The sequence below is a fragment of the Talpa occidentalis genome, unplaced genomic scaffold, assembly GCF_014898055.3.
Source record: "Talpa occidentalis isolate TD23 unplaced genomic scaffold, MPIMG_talOcc4v2.1 talOcc4.8, whole genome shotgun sequence".
NCBI classification, from domain to species: domain Eukaryota; kingdom Metazoa; phylum Chordata; class Mammalia; order Eulipotyphla; family Talpidae; genus Talpa; species Talpa occidentalis.
Genome location: NW_023605194.1, coordinates 42,036,928 through 42,057,087, shown reverse-complemented (window position 1 = coordinate 42,057,087; position 20,160 = coordinate 42,036,928). Strand labels below are relative to the sequence as shown.

The following is a 20,160-nucleotide window of genomic DNA, read 5'->3' as shown; positions in this document are numbered from 1 at the left end:
CTGTGGTATCACTGAAAACCAGGAGGGAGTCACCTCTTCCTCATAACTCTTCTTTCTCCTCTTCTGTACAGATACAGGCTGCCCGTTGACTGTTCATAAATGGTCGGCAGCCCAAAGTCCATACAGTATTGAACACGGTGTCGGCCAGAGAATCACAGGCTACTTGAAAAAGATGAAAAGAAATAAAAAGGTTAATATTCAAGACTACCCTAAGTAGTATGAGTAATTTTGAAGAGGAAATGTACTTCCCAGCATGATACCCAGAGAAAAGTAGAGGCAGCAATCTAAATACAAAATTAAAAGGAAAACATATTTAAGAGATGCTTTTTCAGAGAAATTCCCACCCAAGCCAGTAAAGCAGAATATACTTTGGCATGCCCTTTATGGGTCTCTGGGTCAAAACCATGTTTCGCAAACATAATTTCCTTTACCATGTGCTCACTACATGAGAAATCTACAGGTTTTGCAAAATACCTCATCAGATAACACTACTATGTTTCCTATAGCTTTCCCTGTTCAAGTGTGGTATGAATAACCATCTATTCACTGAAAAACACGTGTGTGTGCATTACATATGTTGATCGACCACCCTCTTAGGTATCAGGGTTACAGAGACAAAAAGAGAATCCAACTCAAGGATTCACAGTTTGGACAAAGAAGTGGACAGGATGACCAGGTAAACTGATAATTATACCATGATGGAAGTGATCCCAAGGTGGTATGGAAACCCCAGAAATGGTCTCTGTCCCTTGGGGTAAAAATTATTAGGGACAGTATCTCTCAAAGGAGTTAATTTAAGTTTAAATTTCTAAAATGGCCAGGGAAATGAAGCATTGATACATGCTACAACATGAATGTGTCTTGCAAACACACAGAAGGTAACATATTAAATGATTCTGTTTATATGAAATCTCCAGAATAAAGAAAACCACAGTAACAGAAAGTAAATTAGTGGTTGGAGGAGTTGTGGGTAGTAGGGAATTGAGGACTTACTGTTAATGCGTATGGAGTTTCTAATGAAAATGTTTTGAAATTAGATTGTGGTATTGGTTGCAAAACTGTGAATATATGAAAAACCACTGAATTGCCTACTTTTAAAGGGTGAATGTTGTAATATGTGAATATTAGAGCAATAAACAAGCCTTGTTAGTTGAAAAGATCAACAAAAATAACTATGCTAATCAAGAAAAAATGATTCAAATTACTAAATTCAAGAATAAAGGCAGGACATTACTACTAAACGTACAGAAATGAAAAGTATTATTAGGGAATACGATCAGTAACTACATGTCAAAAATTAGACAACTTGGATGGGCTAAACAAAGTCTTAAAAGGGAATAAAAGATATAAAGAAGAACTAGAAAATATGAATAGATTGCTAGAATATACAACTTCTAGTCCAAGTGCTAGAATTGGTAATTTAAAACTTGCCCCAAAGAAAATCCAGTTTCACGTGGATTCACTGGTGAATTTTAACATTTAGGAAAACTTAATAACAATCCTTTCCAAACGCTTCCAAAAATTAGGAAAGGATGATTGACCAACCCATTTTATTAAATATTATTCTGATACCAGAACCAGGCAAAGATATCACAAGAAAAACCATAGACCAAATTCTCAACAAGATGCTACTAAACTGAATCCAGCAACATATTGAAAGGGGAACATTGTGCACAAGAGGGATTTATTCTAAGAATACAAGGTTGATTCAACATGCAAAAATCAATATTAATAGAATGAAGGACAAAAGCCACAAGATTATCTCAATATACGAAGAAAAAAACACTTTTTCATTATAAAAACACTTAAACTAGGACTAGAACTTTCACAGCCTCATAAAGATCATTTGCAAAAAAGCAATAGCTGAGGGCCTCCCCGGTGGCGCAGAGGTTGAGCGCTAGGTTGCAAAGCTGCCCGTCAGCTTCTGCACCGGTTCCATCCCCGGCTGCTCCCCGGCCACCAGAGGAGGGTCCCACGTGGCGCGCAGACCTCTCCTGCCGCCCGCTGCTCCCCTCAGCAGTGTACTTCGGTCCTTCTGGCTGCTCTGCTCCCCCTCTGGCTCTGGTGAATTCTCTCACCCTCCTGCACTTCTGACTGTACCCAGTGCATGTATAAATAAATAAATAAATCTTAAAAAAAAAAAAAGCAATAGCTGATAGCCATGCTTAGTGATTAAAGTTGAAATGTTTTCCCTAAATTCAGAAACAAGACAATAATGTCTGTTCTTTTACCACTTCTACTCAATATTTCACTTGAAGTTCTAGCGAGGGCCATAAACAAAGAAAAAAATAAAAGGCATTCAAATTAGAAAGGAAAATGTTACACAGATGACATTATCTTATATACAGAAAAGCCTAAAGAATCCAGTAATAAAAAATCTATTAGAAAGAATAAGTGGTTCATCAAGATTGCAGGGTGAAAGATCAACATACAAAAATCAACTGTATATCTATTCATTAGCAATGTATGATCTGAAAATAAAATTAAGAAAACAATTTCACTTATAATAGCACCAAGGAAGTACTCTGAAATGGTAAAATCTTATTAAAAGAAATAAAGAAGACCTATATAGATAAAAAGAATACATGTTTATGGATCAGAAAACATGATCTTAAGATGTTAATACTTTTCAAATTGATCTACAAATTCAACAAAAGCCCTAACAAAATCCAACTGCATTTATTGAAGAATTTGATAAGTTGAACCGAAAATTCATGTGGAAATACAAGGGATTGAATATCAACACAAACTTGAAAAAGAGGGCCTCCCTGGTGGCGCAGCAGGTTGAGCACAGCACTGTGAAGCTGACCACGGCTTCTGCAGCACCGGTTTGATTCCTGGCTGTCCAGGGAGATTCCCACATGGCGCAGCAGACCTCTCCTGTCTCGCCTGCTGCTCCCCTCAGCAGTGTATTTTGGTCATCTGCCTGTTCTGCTCCCTGCTCTGTCTCTGGTGAATTCTCTCACCCTCCTGTGCCTCTGGCTTGTACCCCAGTGCTTGTATAAATAAATAAATCTTAAAAAAAAAAAAAAACAAAACTTAAAAAAGAACAAAGTTGAAGGACACTTCCTGATTTAAAATTTGCTACAAAACTATAGTAATAATGATAGTGTGGTCCTAGCATAGAACAATAGAATTAAAGTCTGGAAATAAACCCTGCATTTATGGCCAACTGATTTTTGACAAGGGTGTGGAGATAATTTACTGCAGGAAAGACTAGTCTTTTCTATAAATGGTGCAGTAACAAGTATGTATTCACTAAAAAAGATTAACTGAAAGTGGATCATGGACATAAATGTAAACACTAAAACAAAATTCCTGGAGGAACATATAGAACTTTATAACCTTGGGGCAGGTAAAATCTTCTTTTACATAACACTAAAAGAACAAGCAACAAAAGAAATCAATGGTAAATTAGACTTAATCAAAATGTAAAACTGTGCTGCAAACAACCTCATCAATTAAATATAGGAACAACCCATAAAATAAGAGAAAATATTTCAAAGTCTTATCTCTGATAAAGAAATTACGTCTAAAATTTATAAAGAACTCAATAATAAAATGACAGAAAATCCAATTTAAAGAGTGGCAAAGGATTTGAGTAGACATTTCTCCAAAGCAGATGTACAATGGCCAATAAGCACATTAAAAATTAAAAATTTTGCAACATCATTAGCAACCAGGGAAACACAAATCAAAATCACAATGAGTTACTATTTTATACCCACTAAGGTCTATAATCAAAAAGTTGGATACGTTGGATAGGATAAAGTTGGATAGGAATGAGGATATGGAGAAACTGGAAACTCAATAAATTGTGGTAAAGGGTGTAATGGTTCTGGAAAATGGTGGCAATTACCTAAAAAAACAAAAGCTAGTTTGAGTGATTCTTAAATACAGAATAACTATATAACCCAGAATTTTCCCTCCTAGACATATCAAGAGAAATGAAAGCATGTCTCTATAAAAACTTATAGATATATGTTCATAGCACCATTATTAATAGTACTCAAAAGTTGAAACAACCCAAACGTCCATCAGTTGGTGTATGGATAAGGAAAATATGTTCTATCCATAACAGAATGCTACTCAGCAATAAACAAGAATGTGATTCTGATACATGCTACAATATGGATAAGTCTTGCTGAGTGAAAGAAACCCTGCTAGAAGGTCACATATTGTATGATCCATTCATATAAATGCCCAGAATAGGCAAATCTATAGAGGTAGAAGGGAGATTAGTGGTTGTTAAAAGCTGGGCAGGGGAAGGATGGAATGGGACAGCTAATGGCTATTGGGTTTCTTTTTGGGGTGAATGACAATGTTCTAAAATTGATTGTGGGGCTGATTGCATAATTTGTGAACATATTTTAAAAGCATTAAGATGGTTGAATTGTATAAAACATGGCTTATATCTCTATAAAGTTGTTTCAACAACAACAAAAAAATGAATTAGAGTGTTCTAAGTAGAGGGCACTGTAGGGACAGAAAGATGGGGGTCATTAGCCCAAGTAGTTTGGAATGACAGGTTGGGAAAGAAAAGGGTATAAGTTATATCAAAGAAGTAAGATAAGAATAAATCAGAAATGGCTATGATTGTGACACTGAGGAATTGGGACGTAATCCCAATAATAGGAAGGATTTACACAGAGGGTGGGAGAAGATCAGATTTGTGGTATGAAAATATATGTGTTTCCGGTGGGGAGAAAAGATTGGATGGGACCTAGAGATTGGGTTAATCTTCAGTAACTAGGAAAATGCTGTATCAAAGAAATATTTGGAGAAAGAATCAACAGGACATTGCTTGGAGGAAGTAACTTGACCTGACCCTGTATTAACAGCAGGTACTTTTTCACCCTTTGTAGGTACAGATAGGATAATATTCCCTTTTATAGAATCTAAGTAATTATTCATATTTTCAAGCCCTCACACATTCACTTTAGGACTAGGCTCTACACATGGATCTATGAAAAGTTCCAAGAGCTTTCCACTGCTGATTTTCTCAGTGGCATATGGCCCATTCCTTATAAGCCTGAATTTCAAATGCTACCATCTAAAACTACCTAATGGTAATACCTGTATGTAATGTTCAGGCTTAAGAAACTAAAAGATTAAAACTTATCCTAATGTGACTTAGGAAAAAGAACTTAGGCTATCAGTGCTAGAAATTGAGTAGCTAACCAGTTGTTTAAAAATAATTATTCAAGTATATACACCATTACACAAAGAAGATAGATTTTCAAAATATTTTTTTTCTGAACTGAGAATAAAATTAGAAGAAAAGGGGCTAAGGCCAAAACAAGTAGTCCTATATGAAATAACTTCTGATACGGAAAATTATTTAATAGAGGAATGAATAACCAAAGCCAGTAGGGCAACTCTCCATTTCTTAAAGGATGGATTTTTATATCCCTGGGAAGGCTTTGGTGGGGCCTCACCCATCAGGAAAGGTGCCAGCAGCTCTTGGGCAAGAGAGCAAGAACTTTAGTGAAGTGCCCAGAATCTTCCTTTGCTCTTTTTCTGTATTGGTCAGTTTTCTACAAGGAAAGTTGAATGAGTTCTAATGGTCTTTTTTGAATAAAGAGACTGGCTAAATTTCTGGGTGAAAGCAGGAATAAAATTCCTGCTCACAAACAACTGCCTTTAAGACACCTACCTTCCACGTTGGAGACAAAACCCAGACTCCGCTTTAGGTCAGAGCAGATAGAGTGGAGACACCATCGGAATTTTGCATCGCAGCGATACTTGTTGGCACCACAAGTGTCATAGCAGACATCCAGCTGGTTGCAGCACTTGGTCATTGCTGGAATGCCCAAGTCCATCTGGAGGAAAGCAAAGGAAAAAAGAAAAGGAAGAAAATGCCACGTTTAGACTAAGGACCTCAGGCAACCTTACCCACCTTGTCATTCACTTGCTAGTTCTCAAATTCTTCAGATCAATTCAGAAACACCAATGATTCATTATATAATAGAATACATCATACAGCAAGTTAATAGTCATAGGAGGTGAAAGTTTCAAACATAAATGGTTATTAGTTTAATAATTCTGAATGTTCCATTCTTTTTAATATAGATTTCAGTAATTTTCAAATTCACAGGCTACTACACTAATGAAAATAAAAGCAGATTAATCAAAAGGACAGAGCTATAGGACTTCTAAATTCAACTTAAAAACTATGTTATATGAGAAAACTATGTTATATGTTTGCACAAAGGATTCCAAAGCTAAGAAGTATGAAAAATTAAGTCTCAGTTCATCAAGAGACCACGGTATTTAACAGGAATGCATCCACACAGCTCAGTTTTAAGCCTATGTCAGTTTATAAGTCAGAACTCCTGACCACATAGGTCCTAACCACGAGGGGACTGTGGTCAGATGACAATGTCTCACGCAGATGCACACACACATTTATTAAGCATCTTATAAACAATTACAAATGTTGTGGCATAAACTAAGTTCATAGTATGCCACAGAGTTATCAAAGAGGATTTTTTTTTAGAGGATTTTAGAAAATGGAGATATTAGTAGAGATAAGGGCAGACTTAGACAATAGAAGGTAAAGAAAGGAAATAATGAGTAAATCATTTGTCAGCAAGTCAATTCATTTATTTAGTCTTTCAAGGGCCGTAGCTGAGAAATATCATGTATGTATGTATATATACATTTTTAATGAAGGAAAACGGCAAGCTGATGGATGGCCTTGACTTCCAAAATAACTAGTTAGATTTGATAAAAACTCTTGGGCAAGGAAGGAACATGATACAACAAATGATAAAAAATAGTTCTATGGTATATAACAGGGTGGATCTAAATAAAAATCTTTTGCAGTTTTGAAAAGATGGATTTGGATGGAAGTTGTAAAAATCTAATTTCAGGTTATGGGTAGGGATTGATACATCAGCTATTATAGATCCCTTTACTTGGGTCTCCTTAAGTATTCTCTTATTTGGACTTTTATTCCAATGCCATCTAAAGAAAAATGTTAATTTTGACAGTTTAAAATGCAGTTTTAAGGAAAAAAAAAACTACATTAGAGATAATTTAAGTCATTGGACTAGACAAAAGAATGCACTCTGCAAATCTGGATTAATTCCCATCATCTGATACCTGAAGAAAGCTACTTTGCTTCTACCTCACCCCTAAAATTAAAAATACATCTTAACAGAGATAACTGAGAATTAGATGAGTATAGTGACTATCTTTCAATTCAACTAAATTGAAAATTGTTGAGCTAGTTCTAATTGATATTTGCACCAGCAAACAAAACATTATTTCTAAAATAGAGTGAATGCCACTTCTTTGGCTAATAAACTGCTATCAAGCCAAAAAATATATAATTCTCTAGGATAACTCTATATTTGATGTTTCTTCTGTGTTCAACCCCTTCTTGATGATTCTGGACACATAACTGTGGAGGTCATGTAATGCACCTTTCCACAGACACCATGGACTTATATATCTATTAAGAAAAATATATAAAGCTCAAAAACTAACCCTTGAAAGCTGGCTACAGAACTGAGCATCCAGAGAGGGGAGTGAGAAAGAAGGAGGAAGAGCAAAGAGGTAAGGAAGCAGTGGACTATGGTTGGGGGGACTATGGGTGATTTGGTCATGGGTGCTCTATGGTGGCAATACCTGATGGGGGTATCCTAATATTACCTCAATTAAAAATAAAGTAATTAATTCAAAAAGAGAGTAAAAGAAAAATGTCCAGCCAGTAGCACTCAGGTTTCCTTTTCTAACAAAATGAATATTTTCAGATAGATTTCTAATTAATGAAAGAAATCTACTTAGAGGAAAGAGGATCTTTTCACAATTTGCACAAAAATGCTATGTGGGTAAGCAGTGTTTTTGTGGAAGAATTAATATTATGCTGCTTAGGAACTTATTACAAAATAAATTTTTTTAAAAGATTTATTTATACATACAAAAATTGGGACAGGCCAGAATTGTGGTGGGTGAGAGGATTCACCAGAGACAGAGAGGGGAACAGAACAGGGAGATGTACTGAAATACACTGCTGAGGGGAGCAGGAGGCGAGTCAAGAAAGGTCTGCTGTGCCATGTGGGTAGCTCCTTGGCCGGGGAATTGAACTCGTGCTGCAGTGGCTGGGGCTAGCTTCATAGGTTGCGTCTTAATCCCTTGCACCACCAGGGAGGCCCCAAAATAAAATATTTTGAATCAGCAGAAAAATGAAGATTACTCTTTGAATTAAGACACAGTTCAAAATCATAGCCTAAATACAAAATCCCTCTACCTATATTTTTTATAAAGCCTTCTTCTACAGTGAAAAAGGTAAAAGAACTTCCAGTAAATCTTGAAGGAAATTAATTTATTGTTTTTAGGGGAGAGTGACAGTTTGAGAAATGGTCAGCAGTATGATGATGATAAGTGTTTAGCCAGTGACTGGATGGGATCATGGGGGGAGGTGAGTGTGTGCAAGCACACACAAATTTCTGTAATGTTAATACTCCAAAGATAGCTGATTTGATGCTATCAACATGAAGTCAAATCCTTGCAAAAGTCCTGGTACTAGCTGGCTCGAGTATGTCACTGGAAAAACAATTTAAATAAATCAAATTTTGTCAGATCTATTTCAAATGAAGTTTACATTTGTCCCCCAAAGGCTCAACTGATGTTTGCAGTGGTAACTTTAAAGTTCACTATAGAAGGGCTTCTCTGAGGCATGCTGCCTCCTGAGGAGAGGAAATCACGCACTTGGAAAATAATTTCTCTTTCCCCATATCCAATTTAAAATGTTTAATTACATTGCTCAACTATATTTCACAAGTGACCATCTCCATCAGTGATAACTCTTGGATTACTGTTAAAACCAATCAAGTAAGAAAATAATGATGATGGTACATACACTTTCTGGTACCTTGAGACCCAGGAAGTAGGAGCTGCAGCCATTGGGCTCCTGAGGCTTGTAGCCAGGTCTGGGCATTGGTGCCTTTCCTAGCAGGAGAAAGAGGGAAAGAAGCAGGGAGAAATGTTTAGAAATTAACCATTCATCAAATAAAAAATGATCTAAAAGCATATCAATATTTCCTTTAAAAGTCAGGTTCCCCATCAGATACTCCTATTAAATAGGTGCTGGTGATGATAGTACAAAAGAGTAAGAATCTTCAGGTTAGTTTGGCATTTTTCTCCTAATCTCAAAGAATTTTATGATCATGTATTTACAACAATTCTAATGGTTCTCAAGTGTATGACCTTGAAGATAAGGCCCATGACAAAACCAAATGAAAAGGCTTCCTATTCTACCCACTATAAGATCACAGGCCATCAAAAGAAAAAGAATACTCCCTAACCACACACTTAAGGTAATAGAATTATAAAAGTACCACAAGATTTTTTCAGAATACCTTGAAGGAAATTTCATAAGATTTCATAAATGTAGGCACAGCATTATTAACCAACAAAGAAAACACCCCAATATATTAGCTGTTTGTATCACAGAACTAAGCAGAAAGTATCTGAAAAACTTACTTGCTCTCTCCTACATGACTCCAGTTATTTCCTAGTTTTGTAGACGTGTGAAGAGAAAAACTTTGTTAGCTGTAGCAACAGTAGTCATCACAGATAATGAGAACCTTCACCAGAGATGACAGTCATCTATAGTGACTGTTTTTATCCCATTCTCCAGATAAGGAAATGGGACGAAGAGGCTGAATGACTTACCCAAGTCATATGGAAAGGTGGGGGTGGGGGGTCCTAGATAAATCCCCATCTCCTGTTTGTCTCCAAAGTCCACTTTCTTCTCTGCATTTCTTTTCCTCTCTTAGGAGATACATGGTACAGTGTAAGACTGAAGAAACTAAGAATTAATTCTCAGAGTGAAACACATGACATTTCTTTCTTCTTCAGTCTTTGCCAGGTATTTTTAAAATAATTTTTGCAATGTCATTGCTTTCTTTTTTTAAGAAAAAACGATTTATTTATGCATAGAAGTACTGGGGTATAAGCTAGAGGTGCAGGTGGGAGTCAGAGGATTTACCGGAGACAGCATGGGGAGCAGAACAGGCAGATCTACTGAAATACACTGCTAAGGGGAGCAGTGGGTGAGACAGAAGAAATCTGCTGTGCCATATGTGGGTAGCTCCCTGGCCTGGGATCAGACTCAGGCCACAATGGTGATAGCACTGAAACTTAACCCAGGTATTTTATTTTTAATTATTTTGTATTATAAAATATTTTAAAATTGAAGAAAAGTCAGAGAAACACCCATGTACTCACTATGCAAGCATAGTAAATGTTAAAATTATTGAATTTGCCATAACTATTTTTTGTTTAATTAAATGTTACAAGTACAGTTGGAGTCACATTGTGCCCCATCTTTGTTCTAATTTTTAGACACTAAATGTATGCTTTAAAGCTTTAATATTCCTCAAAATTGTCTTCAGTATTCTTGAAACTTTTATTATATATGAATTTTAGAGTCAACTTAGTAAATTATACAAGAGATATCAGTATTTTGATTGAAAATATATTGAACTTATATTGATTTGAAGACAACTGATTCTTTTAGAATATTCTCTCTCTCTGCAAATAGGGGCATAAGTTTCTATACTTATGTCTTCCTTTATATCATTCAATAGAGTTATAATTTTCTCATGTATTCTATCCTATACAGACTATATTATTCAGATACTTAAACAAGAAAGAATATCTCGTTAAAAATCCAGAAGAAAAGATCCTAGACTCCTATGGTAAACTGCACTTTTCTGGAACCCGGGCTGTTTCTAACCGATATACCAGCCCGAGGATGTAGCCCTGGCTATCTGGGTCCAAGATGAAGCTTCAGCCAACATATTCATATGATAAGCAGCAGGATAGGAGGAGGACATAGAGGTGTCCCTGCCCTTCTTTTTCATAAACACACTAGAATGTTACACACATTTCTTCTCCTTTCTGTCCTTTGGCCAGACCTTAATCAAATGGCAATACCAGATGGCAAAGATGGGCTAGGAAAGTCTTAATGGAGGCAGCATGGTCTAGCTTAAAACTGGGAGGAGGGGTTTACTGCTGTAGAAAAGACATATAGGGTATTAGTGGACAATAGTCTGTTTGGATATTTGTAGCTAAGGCACAATATGTATAAGATTGTGTGTGGTCCATGATGCATACCTTTCTGTATTGTCCCAGTGTTGGTCTGTGTGACCAAAATATTATCACAGAAGTGGAGGTATCTTGCTTCCAAGATGAGGTTAAAAAAATTCACAACTTCTGTCTTCGAGTCATTCTTCTCTGTCTCTCTTTCTCTCTCTCTCTCTCCCCCTCCCTGCCCCTCCCTCTTCCACTCTCCCTCTCTCCACCTCCCTCTTCCCCTCCCCCAACCCTCTCCCTTCCTTCCTCATCACTAATTCCCAGAGAAGCCATGTTGTAAATAGCCCATGGAAAGGCATGCGATCAAGCACACCTCCTGTCAGCAGCTACAAGACGTTGGATGGAAATCCTCCAACTTCAGTTGAAATTCAGAGGCTGCAGTATCAGCTGGTAGCATGACTACAACTTTAGTCATGCTAGTTCTGAGACAGAACTAACCAGCAAAGCCACTGTAGGATTCCTGATCTTCAGAAACTACGTGATATACTAAATGTTATTTTAGACTGCTAAGTTTTGAAGGTAACTTGATGTTCAACAATACGTAACTATTTCAGTTGCCATTAAGATTTGGCATTTCTTTTCCATGATATTTTTTCTATGTCTTTGTTGAGACATAATTCACATATTATACATTCACCCATTTAACGCATACAATTCAGTGGGGGTTTAGCATATTCACAGATTTGTACAACCATTACTACAAACTAATTTTAGAATACTTTTATCATCCCCCCCAAAAGGAACCACATACCCATTAACAGCCATATCCACCTTTCCAAGCCCTAGATGACCACTAATGGGCTTTGTAACTCTATAAATTTGCCTGTTTGGGATATTTTGCACAAAAGAAATCATACCACATGTGACCTTTTATATCTGGCTTCTTTCATAATGTTTTCAAGGTATATCCATGTTGCAGTATATATCATTATTTCTTTTTTTTTATTATTACCAGAATATACAGAGGATATTTGGGCTATTTCCACTTTTTGGCTATTATAAATAATGCTACTACAAACATTTGTAAGTAGATTTTGTGTTTTTATTTCTTCACAGGAGTGGACTTTCTACATCATATGGTATTCTGTTGAACATTTTGAAACCTTGGTGGTCATGTTACTGCTTAGCTTGCCAAAACAGCATGGCAGTCCTACAAAAGTAAAACAAGGACAGAAAAATACCTATAGCCTTTTAAAGCAAGGAAAAAACAGACTTTTCTTAATTAGCAAGTTGTGTGGCAGAGCGCAGGCCCACATATTCTCAAAGTGACTTCTCACTACCTGGACTATAAAGTAGCCATGGGAAACAGAACTAAGTGTCCACCTGGCTCATAATTAAATAAGCAACATTCAGAAGAGAGGGGTACTCAGTTTTGTTGCATTTGTGGACTAAAATTCTAGTTACGCTATGATTCAGCAAAAATCAACCAATCAGACACTACCAACTTACTTTTTTTTTTTAAATACTTCCTTTATTCCCCAACTCCTTAATATTGCTTAAAACCCCATCCTCCCGGAGGCAAACTTGAGGTTTCTTCTTGCCTCCTTGCCTGTTAATTTGCAAGAAAACTCTTTTCTCAAACTCTGCTATCATGAGAGTAATTGACCTCTATGCACATTTGATAAAGAGCCCAATACTAGGAACATTTCTTCAAATTGTCAAATTCGGCAAATTTTTTCATTTTACCAGCAGTATAAGTGGGTTCCACTTCCTCACATCTCACCAACCCCTGTTATTTTATTTTATGTACAAGCACTGGGTACAGTCAGAAGTGCAGGAGGGTGAGAGAATTCACCAGAGCCAGAGCGGGTAGCAGAACAGGCAGACTAACGAAATACACTGCTGAGGGGAGCAGCAGGCATGACAGGAGAGGTCTGCCGCACCATGAGGGACCCTCGCTGGGGATCAAACCGGTGCTGCAGAGGCTGTGGACAGCTTCACAGCCCAGCGCTTAACCGCTGCACCACTGGGGAGGCCCTCACCCCTGTTATTATCTGACTTTTCTACTGTAGTCATTCTGGTGCATGTGAAGTATTATCTTGTGCTTTTCATTTGCATTTTGCTAATGACCAGTTATATTGAACATCTTATCATGTGCTTATTGACCACTCAGATAGCCTTGTTGGAAAAATGTCTATTTAAGTTTTTTACCCGTCTTATAATTCAGTTGTCTTTTTGTTGTTGAGTTACAAGAGTTAATTCTGGATTCTGGATTCAACTACCTCGTGAAATATTTGATGTGCAAATATTTTTTTTCCCTTGTGATCCATCTTTTCAGTATTTGATATTATTCTTTGACAAACAAGTTTTAGATTTTGACAATTTTGACAATGAATTTTAGGTAAAATTCATATAACATAAAATTAACCATCTTAAAGTATATAATTCAGCAGTATTTTACATATTATCTCTGTCTAGTTCCAAATATTTTCATCACCTTTTCCTCTAATAGAGACTTCATGGTCATTAAGTAGTCAACTCCCTCCTCTCAAACCCTGGAAACTACTAATCTGTTTTCTGTTTTTAGGAATTTACTAATTCTGGATATGTAAATAAATGGAATCATACCATATGTAATATTTTACAACTGCCTCCTTTCACATGACTGTCTTTTCATGGTGTATCTGTGCTGTGGCACAAAAAGTACTTCACTATTTTTGTAAGATTTCTTTTATTTATTTATGCATACAAGAGCTGGGTTATAGGCCAGAGTTGCGGGGGGTGGGGGTTGAGAGGATTCGCCAGAGACAGAGTGGGGAACAGAACAGGTAGATCTACTGAAATACACTGCTGAGGGGAGCAGCTGGCGAGACAGGAAAGGTCTGCTGCGCCATGTGGGTTAGAGCTCTGGCCAGGGTTCAAATGAACTCATGCCTCAGTGGCTGCGTGTAACTCGATAGTACTGAGACTTTAACCCCTGCACCACCAAGGAGGCCCCAGTACTTCATTATTTTTTATGGCTGAATAATATTCCATTCTATGAATATACCACAATTTATATTCATCCATCCATCTTTGGCTATTAAGAAGAGTGCTGCTATGAAAAATTGTGTGCAAGTATTTGTTTGAGTATGTATTTTCAATTCTTTTGGGTATATATACCTAAGGAGCAAAATTGCTAGGACATATAGTAATTCTGACAAACTTGACCTTATGAAAATTAAAGCTTTCTCAATAAAGTTAAACCTCATAAAGCACTTATTAACAGGAAAATTAGGGAAGCTTAGAAGGAGAATTAGCCACAAAACTCAAAAGTTCTACCCACAGGCCTGTACACTGCTTCCGGGGCCCAAACTTTTTTCTCTCTGTTTTGTCACTGAAAAGATCAGTAAAATCTTCTGGGGTTTTATTACCCAGATCAAGGGTTAAGTCTTCACAGGAAGGTGTGTCCATTCTCCCCACCCAGCTGGTTTCTACAAAAGCAGTTCATGTGCCAGAAAAAGTGCTACTACGGAGTCAGAGTATTTGAAACATGTGCCCTGCTTCCAGAAACACTAACACAGGAGGAGTAACACATCAAGCAAACAAAGCAGGATGAGGACAATTTTGTTGAAGCAATCAACTCTTTCAATAACTGAAACAGATTAAATTACTACATGAGGTACTTGTCCTGGTTTGCCTGGAAACTCTTTTAGAAAAAAAATCCCAAATCCTGAGAACCCACACCCCCTCTTTTACTCCCCAGCAAACCAGGACAGTTAGTCACCTTCACAGGAGAGTATCTTTGCCTCTAAATCAGTGGCCAGTTTCTTTTTCAGGCAAAGGATCAGTCCTCTTGAGAATGTGATAAAGGCTGTGAATTCTTTCCCTGGGAAAACTCACAAGTCAATAAAATTTTGCTCAAAGATTTCAGACAGATAAAAAGATCTTTTGTGGGTGGGGGGAAAGACAGATATTTAAAAACACTTTTGTCCCTAGAGCTAAACCCCAGAAGAAATTCACCCTGAGGTCCTTTCTCAGTGTGACAGTACTTTTATTCATGATTTTACAAGACACAAGCTGCTCCAGAGCCCTCCTCCAGAGACCTGCGTAAAGGCAGAGAGCACTTAAACCACCATGAAAGGATTTCTTCTAGAAGCTGAAAGTGAGTTTTCTGGCTACTGAGATTTCTGTGGCTTTTTAAATTTAATGTTGAAAGAAAACTGGAAGAATCTGAATGCACAGGTAAACTGTTCACCAGACAGCTTTCTCATTACAATTATAAAATGTTTGGAAAGATATATATATAATTATAATTATTAAAAAGTTTGGTACCTGCCATGCTCCATACTTATCACTAAATATGTAATCTTTAATTCTTATGATAACTTCGCAAGGTAGTTATTATTAACACTACTTATATATATTCAAAGGCCAAAGTCACCAGCAGTGGGATCTACCCTCAAATTTAAACCCATGATTTTTCCACCTGTGCAGTTCCTGGGCCCTACCACAGCCCGACTGAATCAGAATCTTGGGGTGTTTGCCTGAGTGCAGTCAACTCCTTATTACACTCATGCTAGTTATCTATTGACCCCAGCTGAATCTCATTACATTTATAGCTCTAGCCTTTGACATGCATAGACTTCACGTGTTGACTTGAAAATGAATTGCTGTAGATAGAAGTGTGTTAAGTAATGTTGACATGCTGCTGTAGGCTACTGGAATATAAACACACCTTTACCTGTCTGAACAACCTGTGGGTGAAGTTCTTCAAGAATGACCTCTTAAATAGCACATCTTACCTTGACTGCACTTGTAATGACCTGGAAAATTTAAAAATACTGATCTCTAGATTTAACCCAGAAGATTCTGATTTAATTGTTTTGACCAGGAGTTTTAAAGGCCTCCCAGGTGATTTTAAGTGAAGGCTGAGGTAGAGAACTACTATTTTAAATACAGTAAGTCCTCGATGTGTAGGATAGGTTCTTGGAAACTGCCTTTGAATGAGAGGACAGATGAAGAAAGCAGGTTCTCATGAGGTATTTTTTTTTTCCTCATCAACTTTATACTACATGACCTTGAATCAAATGACATAATTTGATGATGTGCTGTAGTGGTAAGTATCTATCAGATAGAAATTGTTTTCATAGACTAATTATTTTTTTAAAGATTTATTTATTTATTTATACAAGCACTGGTATAGTCAGAAGTGCGGGAGGGTGAGAGAATTCACCAGAGCCAGAGCGGGGAGCAGAGTAGGCAGAAGGACCGAAGTACACTGCTGAGGGGAGCAGCGGGCGGCAGGAGAGGTCTGCATGCCATGTGGGACCCTCTTCTGGTGGCCGGGGAGCAGCCGGGGATCGAACTGGCGCTACAGAGGCTGCGGGCAGCTTTGCAACCCAGCGCTCAACCGCTGTGCCACTGGGGAGGCCCCATAGGCAATTTTTTTTAAGATTTATTGATTTATGCATACAAGAGCTGGGGCACAGGCCAGAGATGCGGGGGGTTGGGGGGGGGCGGTGAGAGGATTTACCAGAGACAGAGTAGGGAACAGACAGACTGACTGAAATACACTGCTGAAGGGAGCAGCAGGCAAGTCAGGAGAGGTCTGCTGCGCCATGTGGGTTGCTTCCTGGCTGGCCAGGGATTGAACTCATGTTCTGGCTGCGTATTGCTTCATAGTGCAGTGCTTAACCCCTTGCACCACCAGGGAGGGCCCCTCATAGACTAATTATTACTAAATGATTTCTCCTGGTAAGAAGATTGAAGACTTTAAAGTATTTTTTTCTCAAAGTGTGGTCCCAAGAACAGCCTCAGGATCACCTGGAAACTGTTAGAAATGCAAATTATCTGGCTCCCCCCAGGGCCTGGGGCTACTTAAACAGGCCTCCCAGGCAATTCAAGGCACCTGCGAGTTGGAGCGCTGAGGCTTTGAAGGAAGCACTGTGTACAAGCAGTGTATCAAGAAGCAGGCAAAAATAGCCACCTCCGTTAGTTATGGGGCATTATCTATTTGAATTATTGCTTGCTTCCCAATCGACTTGAGAAGATTTTGTGCTATTTGAGCCAAACCTCCACGTCCTTGGCTGCCAGGGGCTCCAAAGGTAACATGCTTAACCCCTATTTTCTGTGTGTTTTTCAGGCCCCTCCTTGAACAGTCTGTTTTGCACAAAGTGAATGGAGTTATTTGCCTTCCTGCAAGGTCTCTGTTGACAATCCCCACCCCCCACCAGCAACTGCTGATATGAACCCTGTAAGGTTGAGGTTCTCAACCCAAAGTCACTGAAATATTTTTTTTTCTAAAGAAGGAAAGAGAGGGTTTGATTCTTGTTTCCTAAAAAGTTTCTGCTGTTTATTTGCTAAGCCACAGACCTAAGTCATGACTTGCCTCAAGGAAGGAAAATAGTGCCTGTTTTGATAAGTGTCTGAAGTGGGTTAACCCCTTTCTGGCCCCATCTATGTACAAACTAGTTGCCCAGTGACCAGGCACCTCTGTGCTTGTCCAGCCCGCTCTGGACAAAGACAAGGCTGACGGCCAGGTCAGTCTGAGCACAGAGGAGGTTTTTTACCCCTGGAAGATGCAGTTTTTTCACCATATTCCTGTGTGGTTAAAACTTATGTGCTGCAAAACTTCTGGTTTTGGAGTAATGATTAGCCGTTTATCCCCCTAGTCACTCTTGGTCTTAGAAAGAAGCCGTTTCTGCTACTCAAAGGGAAAAACGGAGAGATTTTTGGATGAGCCCAGCTGGTTTTTAGCTTTTAAAAGTCTCTCTTGAAACAATTTTTATCTGTGGCGTGTCTGGAGAAAATGGGTTTTTTCTTTTTTATATATATATATAATTTTTAAAGATTTGTTTTTATGCATACAAGAGCTGGGGTACAGGCCAGAGGTGTGAGGGGGAGGGGGGGAGAGGATTCACCAGAGGCGCAGTGGGGAACAGAACAGGCAGCCTGAAACACACTGCTGAAGGGAGCAGCAGGCAAGACAGGAGAGGTCTGCTGTGCCATGTGGGTTGCTCCCTGGTTGGGGATCAAACTCATGTTGCAGTGGCTGCAGTTTGCTTCATAGGTTGAGTCTTAACCCCTTGTGCCACCAGGGAGGACCCAGGAGAAAGTATTTCTGATGTGTTTTCCTGCTAGACTAAACCGACTCACCAATTTCAACCATAACCCCACGAGACACTTGATAGACTAAACCATAAAACTAAGGCTGCATGGATTGAGTTTGCTTTTGAAAATATTTTCAGTGTTCTGTGACAGTAATTGCTGTTTTTCAGGTAGCCATTCAGTGATCCCCATCTTTGATCTAATAGCTTGCTTACATTTGATCTAAATCTCCATGTCTCTGGAAATAAATTTAGAACCATGCTATCAATTTTATTTATAGGGAGCAATGCTTTAGCAGATATAAACAAAAGCAACCAAGTTTAGGTTCATTTTGTGACTAAACCTGAAACCATTTTGTCATTGCTTTTTTTTTTTTTTTCCTGTTGGTAACAGATATTGTCATTAATTTCTCTAATTCTAAGCTGGAAAGCCAGGGTGAGGTTAATGACAATTGTTCTCATTATCTGTTTTGTTTTATTCTGTAACTTGAGATCACTGTTGGTGATTGAATGCAAATATTGATTGCAAATATTGATTTTGTATGGTGCCACTGAGTAATTTTTTACTTATTAAAAATAAGATTTTGACAATAAAAAAAAAGAAAACATTTCATCAGAGTTTGATGTTATCCCTTGCCCCCCATCTATGATCCAGGCCTGCACCCATCCCACTGACTCCCAGGACAGAGTAGAGGAAGGCTGGCCTCAGAGACTCTTGTTGCCAGGCAAGCACCCACCCTGGCTTCCATGCAACCTCTTATGAATCAGAAAGGTAGTTTGCTACCTGTTCACAAATCTCCATTTGGCTCCAGCCTGAGGGGCAGTTCAGGTGGCAGGCAGAGAGGGGGCACGGACCCTTCCCATCCACCAAGGAACTGCCGTTGTTGATGGAGGTGGAGGCTCTGGCATCCAATAGCCTCTTTGGGGGAGTCAGGCAAATTGACGCCCACAAGAGACTGACAAAGCTAGAAAGAAAGCGTGAACTACCTTAGGAGTATGAACGACTTTAGAGGGAAAGGAGAATCCACTTGCAAGCTTAGCACAAGGTGACTGAAAAGGTTTTCATCCCCTGGCAGAATTTTCTCTGACTGAGTTCAGTTTCAGTTTTCATCCTAGGAGAGACTCAAAGATTCTCAAAGCCTTTCTCTGTCCTCTTGCTGCCTTTTCCTAAGCACCTGCCTCACAACAAACCCTTGAAAATAGCCCCAGGGAACAAGACTTGAAAAGTTCCCTGCAGTAGGTTTGCCAGATCAACTCTGGGAAACTCAGTGAAATTTGTATTTCAGTTAAACAACAAAAATTTGTCAGCCCTAAGCCCAAATATTTCATTGGACATACTTATACTAGCAAATTATTTGTTGTTTATTTGAAATTCAAATCTATGCAACTTACATTTTTATTTGCTGAATCTGAAATCCTACCTAAGAGATAGATAATAGGAAAAATTACATGAGAGATAGTGACCCTGTTGTAGCTTTCCACAGGTCTGCCAGTAATAGTTTTTACAGAAAGAGAAACCAGGCACTCACCGTATCGGCACCTGTATTGACAGACTCCATCTTTCCCTCCCAGCAGCTCCATAAAGGAATCGAAGTAACTGTTGAAAGATTCAAAGCTGCCCCGGATTTGCCGAAGGCCCCACTTTGAATAGGACTCCTCTGTGTCCGGGCTGGTGTCACTCTGAGCCAAGCCACCCCTCAGGCTGAACCACAAAATCAAGAAGCCACTGGCCACCTTCATCCTGGAGCCAGGTAGGTGCTGCGATCTCGTCTCAAATCCCAGCCAGTGTCCCAGGTACACAATCCACCCCACCAGATGACAGAAAGGACAGGGATTATCTAGAACACTCAATCTGTGTGTTCCACAAAGTGGACTTTAAACATAGCTCTGGAGGTTGGGATGAGATCAGGGCAATTAGAAAGGGCAAAGGTTAGACAGTGGGCGGGCCTATTTGAGGCATGGCCAGTGAGAGAACATTTCAAAGTGGATTCCACAGCCCGGGAGGCAGGAGATGTTTGCCAGC

At 38.6% G+C, this 20,160-nt stretch overlaps 1 protein-coding gene across 1 annotated transcript; it reads right to left on the bottom strand.

The window, feature by feature from the left end:
* On the bottom strand, positions 1-19,897 carry PLA2G12B (phospholipase A2 group XIIB). Its single transcript, XM_037496591.2, has 4 exons — positions 19,667-19,897; positions 8,870-8,958; positions 5,657-5,822; positions 1-159 (listed from the first exon to the last, which is right to left on the bottom strand). The coding sequence occupies exons 1-4, from the start codon at positions 19,875-19,877 to the stop codon at positions 41-43; spliced, it is 585 nt and encodes a 194-aa protein (XP_037352488.1). The 5' UTR covers positions 19,878-19,897; the 3' UTR covers positions 1-40.
* Positions 19,898-20,160: the final 263 nt, after the last annotated feature.

What these genes read in the sequence shown, in the direction of transcription:
- PLA2G12B (XM_037496591.2), bottom strand. Translation starts at nt 19,877, where the DNA reads ATGAAGGTGGCCAGTGGCTTCTTGATTTTGTGGTTCAGCCTGAGGGGT. An exon ending in TCAATACAGGTGCCGATACG is followed by an intron (nt 8,959 to 19,666) that starts GTGAGTGCCTGG and finishes TTCTCCTGCTAG; the next exon opens with GAAAGGCACCAATGCCCAGA. An exon ending in TTTTGTCTCCAACGTGGAAG is followed by an intron (nt 160 to 5,656) that starts GTAGGTGTCTTA and finishes TTTTTCAAGTAG; the next exon opens with CCTGTGATTCTCTGGCCGAC.